Source organism: Gopherus evgoodei, unplaced genomic scaffold (assembly GCF_007399415.2).
Source record: "Gopherus evgoodei ecotype Sinaloan lineage unplaced genomic scaffold, rGopEvg1_v1.p scaffold_124_arrow_ctg1, whole genome shotgun sequence".
Taxonomy (NCBI): domain Eukaryota; kingdom Metazoa; phylum Chordata; order Testudines; family Testudinidae; genus Gopherus; species Gopherus evgoodei.
This window is the reverse complement of record NW_022059787.1, coordinates 94,128-107,344: the sequence shown is the minus strand read 5'-3', so window position 1 is coordinate 107,344 and position 13,217 is coordinate 94,128. Positions and strand designations below refer to the sequence as shown.

At 48.3% G+C, this 13,217-nt stretch overlaps 1 protein-coding gene across 3 annotated transcripts; it reads right to left on the bottom strand.

Annotated features, from left to right (window-relative positions):
* Window positions 1–768: 768 nt before the first annotated feature.
* On the bottom strand, window positions 769–11,709 carry LOC115639790 (zinc finger protein 34-like). Of its 3 annotated transcripts, none has more exons than XM_030542764.1 (7): window positions 11,459–11,709; window positions 7,836–7,915; window positions 7,453–7,534; window positions 6,932–7,058; window positions 4,287–4,430; window positions 2,867–3,966; window positions 769–1,177 (listed from the first exon to the last, which is right to left on the bottom strand). In XM_030542764.1, exons 1-6 carry the CDS (start codon window positions 11,573–11,575, stop codon window positions 2,882–2,884), a joined length of 1,635 nt encoding a protein of 544 aa, XP_030398624.1. In that variant the 5' UTR covers window positions 11,576–11,709; the 3' UTR covers window positions 769–1,177; window positions 2,867–2,881. The 3 variants fall into 3 exon arrangements, with proteins under 3 accessions (XP_030398624.1, XP_030398625.1, XP_030398626.1); XM_030542765.1 differs by having other exon boundaries at window positions 11,601–11,707; XM_030542766.1 differs by lacking the exons at window positions 6,932–7,058; window positions 7,836–7,915; window positions 11,459–11,709 and having other exon boundaries at window positions 7,453–7,812.
* Window positions 11,710–13,217: the final 1,508 nt, after the last annotated feature.

The following is a 13,217-nucleotide window of genomic DNA, read 5'->3' as shown; positions in this document are numbered from 1 at the left end:
TACTGTTAGAAATCAAGCTGAAGAGAGAGCAAGGAGGACATCCCATGAACTCACAGCAGAGAGGATTCCAAATTCTGTGGACAGGTAGCCTTTCTTGCTTTGAGCATTTATATATATATATATATATAACGGCTAAATCTGCAAAGCAAATGGTTAGAAACGCACAACGAACTCCCCTGCTGCCATCTATGCACCATCTGTTTAAATTCTGTTCTCAGCCATCTCGAGCCAAACGTTACTAACATTCCCACTCTAATCTTTCATTACTTCATGGTCTGATCCAAAGCCCATACTTTAACAAAATTCTGTACTGGGATAGCTTACACTGTATGGTGGTGCAACAGCAACAACATAGTAAAGATGGAATCTCCCATTCTCCTACAAGTCTAAGTTTTTGCTCCCTCATCTCCATAACTTTTGTGAAAAAAAGTAACCAATCCAGCTGGTAGTGCCCAACTTTAAATAAGGGAGAACATAGATCCTATCACTAGTCAGGCAACTAATTAACTTTCCTGGGTGCTCAGATGCTACGATGGGGGCCTATACAAACCAAGAGAGGAGTAAAGCTTTTGTGGTAACAGCTATAAATGTATTAATTCCTTGCTCTTCACTGTATGCATATTTTTACTGTAATGGCGACACTGACTAATCAAAAAGACAACTCTGCAATTTAGATACCACAGCAGATTTGATATAATTACAATGAAGTTAATTGTCCTTCCTCCCCACAAAATTAGTGGGAATATGCCAATAAGAAACAAATACAAATTTCATTCAGACACGTTTAATGTAGTTGAGAGGTAAAATATATCTGATGGGTACGTTTCAGACTGTAAAAAAATATACAGTCCATTGTTCACATAGTTAAGAAAAACAATTCAGTTACCAAAAGTTTATTGATAAAAGTTTAATGTCAACTTACTTATAAAAATGAAAAAAAAAATTAAACATACACTGTACAATTGAGCATCTGAGCCCTACTGACTATTAATGATAGTAAAGCATTTAAGGAAGTTGTGTCAAAAAGCAAAGGTTAACTCCAGGGATGTATGCTGCTTTAAAAAAAAAAGTTTCTTGTTTTCAGGAACCTACATGCCTGGCCTAGTTCTTAAAGCTAATTACAAAATCCTCTTTCCTACTGGTCCAGGTGTCCTGACAGTGGTTTCTTCTAATAGCACTGTGAAAAGAAAAGAAATATTTGATGAGGTATCTGCATACAGCTCATTTCTAGTTCTTTGCAAACAGGAAGAGAAGGCGGTACTAAGATGGTAATTCCCAGTCACAGCATTTGCTTACATTCAAGAATCTCTACAGGGATTGGAAATGTTTTTTCTGTTCACTTGCCCACAGGAAGCGCAGAGAAAAGTGTATTTGGTCCTGAAGCCATTTGTATTGGTAGCAAAGAATTTCTAGACATGGCAGGTTATGAAATACCTTGAAGTGTGGGTTTGACCTAACTTTAAAGAAAAGGACAAAAATAGATGTTAACTTTATAAAACTTCAGAAAGGTGCACAAAAAAAAGGAAGCTTTTCCCTGGTGTTTTCCCCATTTTCTTCTGCTGACATTTTCATTAGCATAGAAACAAGATACGTTTCTGGGGTGCTACAGCAGCCTAATAGGGCAAAGAACATATAAGAATTAGGGGGAAAACAGAATCCAGATATTCACAGTTCACTGTACAATGGCCCAATGAAGTAAAGCAAGCCCTTTTTTCTCCTGCTTCTAGTATTGTCTTCACTCTCCTGGGCCATTGTAGCTCCCCAGAAACTTTTGAAATAATCTTCCAAAATACAAGAATTGGTGTACGTCAATTCCAGAGCTCTCTCCCCAGCCCTCCCGCCCCCATCCACCAGGGAGGTCTTCCCGCCCTCTCCACTGAAAGGGAGAAAAAGCTGAAAGCTGACCAGGCCTCTTCCCAGGAGGGCACATAAAGGAATGCTGAGAAATGTAGTTCTTTCCCTGCTCCAGGGCTGGCTCTATAGGAGCTATAGCTCCCAGGGCCCCCTGGTGGTTCTCAGCTCCCAGGCTGGATCTGCCCCTGCAAATGGGTCCCCGAGCACCTGCTTGCTTTGCTAGTGCCTGGAGCTGGCCCTGAACCTACCTAAAATGTGCTGCATGCTTTTGAAAGTGTAAGTTTAGCACAACATATTTTCACTGAGAGCTGATTTGATCAAGGAATATTATCTGTAGTTAGTGAATTGAACTGCTGGTTTCTGCTGACCATTTCCTTTAGATTTTGCCAACAGGAGCTCTCATCCTTTCTCACCTAGTTCTTGGGCTTAGACTGGAAAAAGAAAGCAGGTTTCTGCCTCTTTTTTTTTTAATTCTGAATCCATTTCTCTACTTTCAGTGAAGTAGCCATTTAACAAACTAGTTGAATAAGCTGAAATAAAGAAAATATTCTCTCTGCCGCTTTGAAAGAGGCTTCTGTTATCACAATCTGGTTAACACTTGAACAAATGTACTTCCGGTGCTCAGCACAGTGAATTCCACCAGTTCAGTGGCTTAACTTTCTTTTGAATTTCAGCATAAACATGTACTGCTTGAATATGAGTTAGTTTATTTTAAAAGATTATACTTATATAATGTAGTACTTATAATATAAGTTGTCAAAATTTCAAATTTAATTTTAAATAGGTTTATTTTTTAAAAGAAAATCTGATTGAAATAACACATCCTGATTTTTGTTTTTAAATCCGATGTATGCATTGGCAGATACAAAGTTTTCAGAAAGAAACAATGTTTTGCTGGGGCAGCACTGGGGAAGGAGGGTCTGTTTCTGCAGGGCTGGGCGGTGCGTTTCCGCCGGGCCAGAAGGTCCTGGGGGGGGGTGTTTCTGCAGGGCTGGGGGGTTTCATCCCTCACCTGTTATTTTTGGAGTCATGTGGCCCTCGCCGCTTTACGAGTTGTGCAGGCCTGCTGATGGCATTCGCAGAGCCTCTCGCTTGTGTGGATTCTCTGATGCTCAATAAGGGGTGAGCTGTGATTGAAGGTTCTCCCGCACTCAGTGCATTCATAGGCGCTCTCTCTTGTGTGGATTCTCTCATGGGTAATAAGGTGAGAGCTTTGACTGAAGGTTTTCCTGCACTTACTACATTCATATGGCCTCTCCCCTGTGTGGATTCTCCGATGGGTAATAAGGTGAGAGCTTTGACTGAAGGTTTTCCTGCACTCACTACATTCATACGGCCTCTCCCCTGTGTGGATTCTCTGATGCGTAATAAAGGGTGATCTTTGAGTGAAGAGTTTTCCACACTCACTGCATAAATAAGGCCTCTCCCCTGTGTGGATTCTCTGATGGGTAATAAGGGTTGATCTATGAGTGAAGAGTTTTCCACACTCACTGCATAAATAAGGCCTCTCCCCTGTGTGGATTCTCTGATGGGTAATAAGGGTTGATCTATGAGTGAAGAGTTTTCCACACTCACTGCATAAATAAGGCCTCTCCCCTGTGTGGATTCTCTGATGCGTAATAAAGGTTGATCTTTGAGTGAAGAGTTTTCCACACTCACTGCATAAATAAGGCCTCTCCCCTGTGTGGATTCTCTGATGGGTAATAAGCACTGATCTTTCAGTGAAGAATTTCCCACACTCAAGGCATTCATAGGGCCTCTCCCTAGTGTGGATTCTCTGATGCCTAATCAGGTGTGAGCTGTAATTGAAGGTTTTCCCACACTCAGCGCATGTAGTTTTTTGCTTTTCCCTGCAGATTTCCTGCTGTCTTCTGGTTTCCTTAAGACCCTTCTGAGTTCCCTGACAGGAAATAAAGGTATCCATTTTCTCCTCTGGCTGGTTTCCCTGCTCTTTTTCTGATCTTTCAGGAACCTCACAGGATCTTCCCTGCTCATCACTACTGGACACATTCCTTTTCATTCTTTGCGAGAATGCTCCGTGTTTATCCACTTCCTCAACATTTCCCTGATGAGAATTCTCCTCCTCTTTCTCACATCTCATTGTATCACCTGCTGTGATAGAGACAGAAACCTCAAACAGGGATAGAAAGGGGAAGACCAAACCAAAACAAGTGCTGGAGAGAGGTCAAATAAAAATCAGGAACTCAGCTCCCCCAAAACAGGAGAGAGGAGGGGGAACAATTCAGTATTCACATCCCATCCAGCTTTTCAGGGGGAAGGGAGAAAGCTACTGCCCGCTGTCTGCTAGGATCTATAAGAAGCCTTGAGCTATATTTACCCTGCTGATGCGACCCCTGCTATGGACAATAATGAACTGAGAGACTTCCCAAGAGCTTTGTAGGGCATACCAGATGTTTCCTTCAGGCACTTACAGATTCTGAGTTGGTGTAATGTTTCCTCATCTGTGCAGGGAGATCTCAGGATCTCTCTCTTCTCTGAACCCTGGAGGTCTGGGACCCACGGCTCTTCCTCTTGTTCCAGATGGGAGACCACATCATGCTGGAAAACCAGAAACCCTGCTCAGATGAAAGAAAAGAAAGGAGTTCAGTTGATTTCATAAAACTTGATCATAAAAAACATTCTATTAATTTAACTTCAGTGCTTTGTGTGACCTGGTGTGCCTGGGGCAGTCCTCACTGAAAATGCCAAGATCAGGGCAGGCTGAAAAAGGGAGAGCAGATTGGCCCCAAACTGATGGTTAACGCTGAAGTTAAACTCACTGACCAGTCACAAACTGTGCTTCTGATCCCACACACTGAGTAACGAGACGCTGAAAAAAGAAATCACATGGCCCCCTTTATTGCATGACAGTTCTCTGACTCCTAATCAGCACCGAGGTCCAGTACAGTGAGAGGTTATTTAAAAACTCTGCTCACTGTGATACAGCATGGCCAGAGGGCAACAGGAGAGTGATCCCAATTGGATCTAGGAAGTGGGCGGGTGGAAGCTCAGCCACATTACCCAGTCACTATAGGTTTGGATCTCATCCAAAATACCATGCTGCCAGCCAATCCTTTAGCAGCTATACTAAATGTTTAGAAGAAAGAACGAATGAAAGAATGAAGTTCAATGGAAAAGCAGTCAGATACATTCCAAAATGGATAGATCAGGTTCTTAGCAGTATTGGTGAGTTGCTGGCTTGAAAGTCTGTCTGGAACACATGCACAGCTTGGATGGGTCATTCAGTCCTTTGTTCCAGGGTTCACTTTGTAAAGAAGTTGCTCCAGAGGTAGGAATGGGGATTGAAGACTAAACGGAGATGATGCAGCTGCCCCTTACATTCCTTTTGCCATGTGTCTTGTACTTCCTGTGTCCCAAACAGAAGCTTCACAGCACATGGCATGCAAAAGCCTTGAAGTTCTCAGTACACAGGAAAAGCCCAGCATGTCTTGCTGACTCAATAGGTGTATCCCCTTGGTCCTTTCCATGGGCTCATTGTACAGCTGATGACCCTCAATGGGCCATCAAACAGGCTAGGCAGTGTTGATGCCAATATGTCTGGGGGTGTCACCCAGAAACACTGCACAAGTCTGGAAATACAGATATACCCTACATATCTATTACTCATAATACAAAGGTGAGGCAAACATACAAACAAAATTATCATACTTGGCAAATCATAACATTTTCACTGACACCTTATATGGCATATCTAGCACCATTCATTGCAATTTGATCAGATTATATTATTATTTTATTATTAATACCAAAGTGGCTCACAATTCCATGCAGTTTCACACTTGGTAAACCAGTGTATTCTCAGGACCAGTTCCCTAGGTCCTTGAAGATGCTGAACATTGTGCTTATGATGGATTGAAATACCCACATATCTGCTGGGAACACACACACAGACACTGTGTCAGTCTACACCCCCGTGTTCACTCTTTTAGAAAATTATCATCAATTTTGTATGCAGTATGGCTTGTGAGGTATGATTTGAAAACCCACAACCTACTGAATATTATCCTCCTGTTAAAATGTAGAGTAACACTGTATGTGAAGTTATGAGATTTGACAGTATGATATTACTGAAAAAGTTACAGTTCTGAGGAACACCCACAGACCAGTTCCTCAGAGACAGCAAGGCAAACAACTGGTCAAATAGACATTCTCCTGAAGGGTGAAGGTGTGAAGAAGACATTTACATTCCATCACAGGGACCACTTGAAGCTGCTGTGGAAAACGACCATATGATTGATTTTGAATCAGCTCAGCCTGAGGCTCTTTTCTTGGTTAAAAGTGCACAGGGGGAGACAACTATTGGAATATTGTCCCCCAGAGCTAAAAATCACACAAGTCTTTTAAAGCTTAAAACCAAAATCAATGACACATACGTTGCACATTAATTCCCTTATTTGGAATATATTGCAAAATACGATGCAGGTCAAAAGCAAGCTGGACAATCAGTTTTCCATATTCGGCCATGCCTGTTATTGTTATTACACATGGTGATAGGGGAGCAAGATTCTCCATGTCTCAAGAAATGTCACTACCAACCTAGGCCATTTTCACATGCTGGGGTGCAATCCAGATCAGTGAGGAATGGTGTCATCTGTAATCTTGGGTGAGCTTCAATGTTCTGCTGCTGGAGCTCCCCTGTCTGGATACCCGCAGCCAGCATTGAACGATGCTCCGAGCGTCCGTGTGATAAGTAACCCTGGACTTGGAGCTCTGACTCCAGCAGCCTGCTTGTTACATTCCAATAACATTCTGGTTTGGGTAGAGAAGGCTCAGCGTTTGAGAGAAGGCTGGGGGTAGGAAGCTTCTTTTCATTACGCTGGACCTAAACCCCCATTTTTCTTTGAGCAAACAGGAGATATTTGACACTGTGTGATACTGCTTCTGTGCTCTGTTCCCAAAGTATTCTGCAGCAGGGAAGGGTCTGTGGTAGTGTGTGTGTCACTGGCATACTGGGGTGATGCTGCAACAGGACAGAGTACAGATGGCACGGTGGGGGTGGCATGAACCTTCACGCTTCATTTCCCCTTCCAAGAACCGAGGGGACAGGAATTCTTACCCAGCAAAGTCACAGTCTCATAATTCTCCAGCATGACATCCCAGTAGAGGGCTCTCTGAGTGGGGTTCAGCAGAGCCCACTCTTCCCTGGTGAAATGCAAAGCCACCTCCTCAAAGGTCATCGGCCCCTGAAAGAGCGAGAGCCCAACACTCAGTATCTGCTCCCCACTCACACTCCCAATCAAATGGAAGCTCTGGTGGATCGCAGTCAACAGAGTCCCACCCTACCCTGCTCAGAGTATCCAGCAAATACCAGGGTGAGGGGATGAAGAGAGCCCCATCTCTCCCAGCAGATCCATCGCACACCTACTAGCCACAGATTAATACAGGAGATGGAGCCCCTAGTATGGTTCAGGGAGAGCGCCCTGGTAGGAAGCCCAACACCCTCCTCATTGTGAGGTGCTGAGGATGAAGAGAGGGGCAGCTCCAGACCAGACTGTGCAAACCTCCGCTGTATTTGCTGTCCCTCTCCTCCAGCAGGTACCCACCAATCACCCCCCCACCACCACCAATAATCCCTACCTGGGCTGGTCCCACTGCAGCCATTTCTCTTCCTTGTGCCATGGGAGGACTGGATGAAATGGAGTGAAAGATGGAGGTCACTCTGCAGCATTGGAGGGTGAGAAAGGTAATTGTGAGGGTTTCAGAATAGGCTTTAGTTAATTTCACATCATAAGTCCCCCAGGCCCTTCTCCAGCAGACAGACGTCCTACATTCTGCCATCCTGAGAAAATGCTTCTTCTCTTGATTATAGTGTAGACGGGGCCCTTCCTGCCAGGCTAAGCACACAGAAACATTTAACCTCCCTTCTCCCTCACCCCACCCTGTAACAAAGTCTCTCAACACAAGGCTAGAAAAGAGCAGAACCCAAGGTACCACTGTGGGAGATTCCCATGGACACTGACCCCACAGCAGCCACACCCCAGCAGCGCGAATATGGAGTCAGGAACTGGCTTTTCCTCTTACCGCTCCTTTTCTTGTTCACCTGGGCAGGGTAGAGCAGAGCAGAGAAGCAGCTTTAATTAAGGTCATTTCCCGGCACGGACCCCTCTCCCACCTTCCTCACCCCCCAGATCTAGGAAAAGGACTGAGGCACATATTTTCCCAATGGCACTGGAAATTCCTGCAGTTTTCAAGAGGGGACAAAAGCAAAATCTGTGATTTCACCTCACAGTGTTTGAGAGTGGATAGAAAGTTATCACCGCCCCTTGCTGGCCAGTCACACAGGCAGAGGGAGCCCTGGGGGATGTTTCTTTAACAGGAAAATGGAAGGCCTGGCGGGACAAAACAGGTAAGAAATGACCATGCCCTGTCACTAGCAAATAATGGCCACCTTGGATCCACCCCAGAGGTGGCTACATCTTAGCACTGCAGGAAGCAAACCTTCACAGAGACCATTTGTCTTAAGGTTTAGGATACTTCTCCAGCCACACTGCACTCAGAGTGACTTCTTCATCCTGTGCCAGCGGGAGAAAACAAAAGGGACCAGCCAACTCTCCTGTTACCAGCTGGGAACCCCTGATCCCTCAAACAGGGGGAGGCCTCTGGCTTTGATGTGTATTAAATATCTGGCTGGTCTCTTTCTTCGGCAAACATTTTAACAAAGCTCAAGGAGGGAACAAATGATTTGCAAAGGAGACAGGGAAGGATGATCACTGGGTAATTTAACCCCCTTCAACATCCAGGATGGAGAATGACTCAGGGCAACAGGCTCCCCCCAAGCAGGGGTGAAAGTAATTTACAGGATTTACCGGTACTTCCGGAGTGCTGAGGGGGGCGTGGCCTCATCCAGAAGAGGTGTGGCCTTTCAAGATTTAAAGGCCCTGGGGAACCAGCTCTGGCTGGGAGACCCAGAGCCTTTAAATTAACCAGGGGCTCCCAGCTGCAGAGGTGGCTGGGAGCCCCCTGGGGCTCAGGGGCAAATTAAAGGGCCTGGGGCTCTGGCCACCAGGGGGAAACCCGAGCTTTCCATGGCCGGGGCATGGATTTAAAGGGCCCAGAGCTCCTGCTGCTGATGGAAGCCCAGAGACCTTTAAATCCTGGCCTCAGCCAGGCTGCCAGAGCCGTGGCCAGGATTCAAAGGGCTCAGGGCTGCCAGCAGCGGTGCGGAGCTCTGAGCTCTTTAAATCCCAGCCCCAGCCCTGTCACCGGAGCCGCGGCCGGGATTCAAAGGGTTCTGGGCTGCCCGCAGCAGCGGGGAGCTCTGAGCCCTTTAAATCTCAGCCGTGGACAGGAGTTAAAGGGCTCTGGGCTGCCCACAGCCGTGGGGAGCTCTGAGCCTTTTAAATCCCAGTCATGGCCAGGATTGAAAGGGTTCTGGGCTGCTCACAGCCGAGCTCTGAGCCCTTTAAATCCCAGCTGGGGCAGGGATTCAAAGGGCTCTGGGTTACCCGAAGCGTGGGGGAGATCTGAGCCGTTTAAATCCCAGCCCCAGCCCTGCCACCAGAGCCGCGGCCAGGATTCAAAGGGTTCTGGGCTGCCCGCAGCAGCGGGGAGCTCTGAGCCCTTTAAATCTCAGCCGTGGACAGGAGTTAAAGGGCTCTGGGCTGCCCACAGCCGTGGGGAGCTCTGAGCCTTTTAAATCCCAGTCATGGCCAGGATTGAAAGGGTTCTGGGCTGCTCACAGCCGAGCTCTGAGCCCTTTAAATCCCAGCTGGGGCAGGGATTCAAAGGGCTCTGGGTTACCCGAAGTGGGGGGGAGATCCGAGCCATTTAAATCCCGGCCCCAGCCTGGCCGCCGGAGTCACGGCCAGGATTCAAAGAGCTCTGGGCTGCTCGCAGCTGCGGGGAGTTCTGAGCCCTTTAAATCTCAGCCGCAGCCAGGATTTAAAGGGCTCTGGGCTGCCCAGAGCCGCGGGAAGCTCTAAACCCTTTAAATCTCAGCTGGGGCAGGGATTCAAAGGGCTCTGGACTGCCTGCAGCCGCGGGCAGCCCAGAGCCCTTTCAATTGCCGCCTTGGAAGTCGATGTGTTCCGGCATGGCATACTGGCTCTTGCCAGTACGCTGTACCATACCAGCTTACTTTCAGCTCTGCCCCCAAGAAACAAGTTGTTGGGATTTAGAAACCATGGGAAAGAGCCCAAAACTCAGGAGGATTTTTAACTGACATTTGATAATGACACAGAAAGAGGGAAAAACCGAGATTTGAGATCAGTGTTCAGAAATGAAAGTGAAAGGTGGAAATCTGAGGGATTTTGGATCCATTTGGTAAACTATAGAGAGAAAAGTGGAAAATCAGAGGGATTTTATATCAGTTGTTGATAGGAGGTAAAATCTGAGTGTTCCCCATGCATATTTGAAAAATGAATAAAGAAAAAATGGGCAACATTTGCAAACATTTTCTATCCGTATTCAAGAACCTGAAAAAAGGTGTAAATCTGAGATTTTTTCAGTATTTTATAATTAGAGAGACAGGGGAAAATCTCAAGGCATATTCAATTAGAAATAGACAACTAGAGGCAAGTGGGACAAATGTTTCGGGTATTTTATATGAATATATCAAATATCATGTATTTGATAACATGAGAGAAAAACAATAAGATCTGAGGGGAGAGAGTCACTTTCCTGCCAGGGCCCAGGACTCCCTCCTTCCCAACAGGGTCTCTCACTCACCAGAGGGCTCGAGCCTGGGGGGCTGGTACGGGCAGAGACCAGGGCTGCCCAGGAGGTATGTCTCAGCTGGAGAAAGCCTCCCTCCCCCCCGGATCTGGTGTAGGAATGTGCTATTGGTAGCAGCCTGGGGCTGGACCCTCTCTATAGGGGACATTTGCTCCTCCTTCCCCTTCCTGGGCCTTCCCATGCCCTATTGCCAGCAGAGATGGCCCCCCGTAGCCCAGAGGTGTCCCTGTCTCAGGGCTCCCCCAGCCTCTGCCCAGTTCAGAAATCACTCGGGGGAACCATTTCCCACCTACACAAGGACAAATCACTGCAGATGAAAATGGGGGGAAACATCCCAAACCTAAGATTTGAACTGGCCATGGGCGAAGGGGAGAGGAAACGGGGCACAAACGGGAGAGGGGAACAGGGAACTTCTCAGGGATTTGAGGGAAGGGGGGGTCACCCTGGGTGTTGTTCATTGCTCTCAAGGGAGAAAGGCGGCAGGACGGGAGAGGAGGGAGGTCCCCATGGGACGGGTCAGCTGTTAATCCGAGGGGATCTCAGCCCCCCCTTTCTCTCCCTGTTCCTCAGGTGTCACCTGCTCTTCTTCTCCCCCCCGGCCATGTCCGGGCTGCAGAGACATTTCCCATCCGCTCCTTTCCCAGGCCCCGCAGCCCGGCCTCACACCCCCGGCTGGGCCCCTCCCCCCAGCACAGGCTGTGGGGCCCCAGAGCAGAGCCTGGCCGGGCCCGGGGGGCACTGGGCTTCTGCAGGGACAGCAGCTCCAAGGCCCAACGTGGGCGCTGCACCCCCCGCGCCTGCCAGGGAGCAGATCCCGGCACTGCGATATGCCAGGTCCCCCCCCACCCGCCAACCCGGACCCTGGGGCAGAGTCAACGCCCGGCCCCGCCCCTGGGGCTCGCTCCGGGACCTGGAGGCTGCAGCTCCACAACGGGCCGGGCAGAGCCTGGGGTGGCTCTAGTGGGAGCAGGGCCCAGGCCGGGCACGCAGGGGTTAATGAAGGGCTCGCCTGCCGCGATCTGCGCATGCCCAGATCTCCAACAGCACAAAACCTTCTCCGGCCTCAGGAGAGGATCCAACAGCCCACCGCGAAACAGAGAGCGCCGCCCCGCCGACCGTTCCTTCGCAGCCCGGTTCCGACTCCCTCGCTGACGTCATTTCCGCTCCCGGGAGAGTCAGGAACTACATTTCCCAGCCTGCCCCGGGACCTTCGTGCGAGCCCCGCTTGGGGCGGGAGAACAAAACTGCTGCCGCCGCCTGCGTGTGAGCCGGGCCCGGGTTGAGTCGCTGCTGCTCCCCGGGGGGGGCCCGGCCGAGGGAGGCTTTTTCCAGCTGGGCCCCACCCCCTTGGCAGTCCCGGGCTCTGCCCGCCCCAGCCCCGGCCCGGAGCCCCCGGGGAGTGAGAGACCCCAGGTGGGGGGGGGCGGGAAAGTGACTCTGCTCCGAGGAACCTGGGAGAAGCCTCGCAGCCGCCTCGACCCCAGTGGAGCTGCAGCAGAATCCACCCCGGCCCGCTCGTGGGGGGGGGTCCCTGTGGGGGGAGGGTGTGTCGGGCAGGGAGGAGAGAAGCCGGAGTTGTAGGGGGGGGCAAGGTCAGTGGGATTCGGGAAGGGAGTGGAAATGTCTCTGGGCCAACATGAAATTCCCGGGGGGAGGGGAGTTAATTGGATCCTTCCCCTGTTTGTGCCACTTGCCTCTCACCCCCGATACAAATTCTCTCTAGTTCTGCCCATTTTCTCTCTAAGTGTCTGACACGAGCTATAAAATCTGGGGAGATTTCCCCCCTTTCCCCTCCAATGATCAGCTCTCTTGTCTCCCCGGATTTCCCCCTGGTCTCTCCATGATGCTGATTTTTCACCTTCAGTTGCATAGTTCGTGACACGTTTTCTATGCAAATCTCAAAGGTTGATATAAAGTACCCTAAACAATTGCTGCACTTCTCTCTAGTTATCTATTTCTAATTGACTATGCCCTGAGATTTTCCCATTTCTCTAATTATAAAATACCAAGACAATCTCAGATTTGCCCCTTTTCTCAGGTTTTTGAACATGAAAATAAAATGTTTGCAAATGGTGCCCATTTCCTCTCTATTCATTTAACAAATATTGATGTGAAATACTGAGATTTTTACCTCATCTCTGATATAAACTGGTATAAAATCCCTTTGATTTTTCCATTTTCCTCTCTATTATTTGCAAAAAACAGAGCCAAAATCTCTCTGATTTTCAGCCTTGCTCTTTCATTTCTACCTTATTTTCAAATATCAGTTAAAAATCCTTTCCTGTTTGGGGCTGTTCCCCATGTTCCGCAATCCCAGCAACTTCTCCTTTCTTGGAGGAAGCCTGTTGCCCTGAATCATTCTCCATCCTGGAGGCTGCAGGGGGTTAAATTTCCTGGTGTTGATCTTTCCCCTCTCCTTTGAGAACCATTTCTTCTCCCTTTATCTGTGTTACAATGTTTGCTGATGAAAGAGACCAGCCAGATATTTAATACACATCAAAGCCAGAGGCCTCCCCCTGTTTGGGGGATCAGTGGTTCCCAGCTGGTAACGGGAGAGTTGGCTGGACCCTTTTCTTTTCTCCAGCTGGCACGTGATGAGGAGGTCACTCTGAGTGCAGTGTGAGTTGAGAAGTATCCCAAACCCCATGACAAAAGGTCTCTGTGAGGAG

Coding starts and splice junctions, on each gene's coding strand:
- LOC115639790 (XM_030542764.1), bottom strand. CDS start 11,575: ATGCGCAGATCGCGGCAGGCGAGCCCTTCATTAACCCCTGCGTGCCCG. Junction 7,535..7,835: donor TGGGGTGTGGCTGCTGTGGG/GTCAGTGTCCAT, acceptor CCAATGCTGCAG/AGTGACCTCCATCTTTCACT. Junction 4,431..6,931: donor TGAGACTGTGACTTTGCTGG/GTAAGAATTCCT, acceptor TCATCTGAGCAG/GGTTTCTGGTTTTCCAGCAT.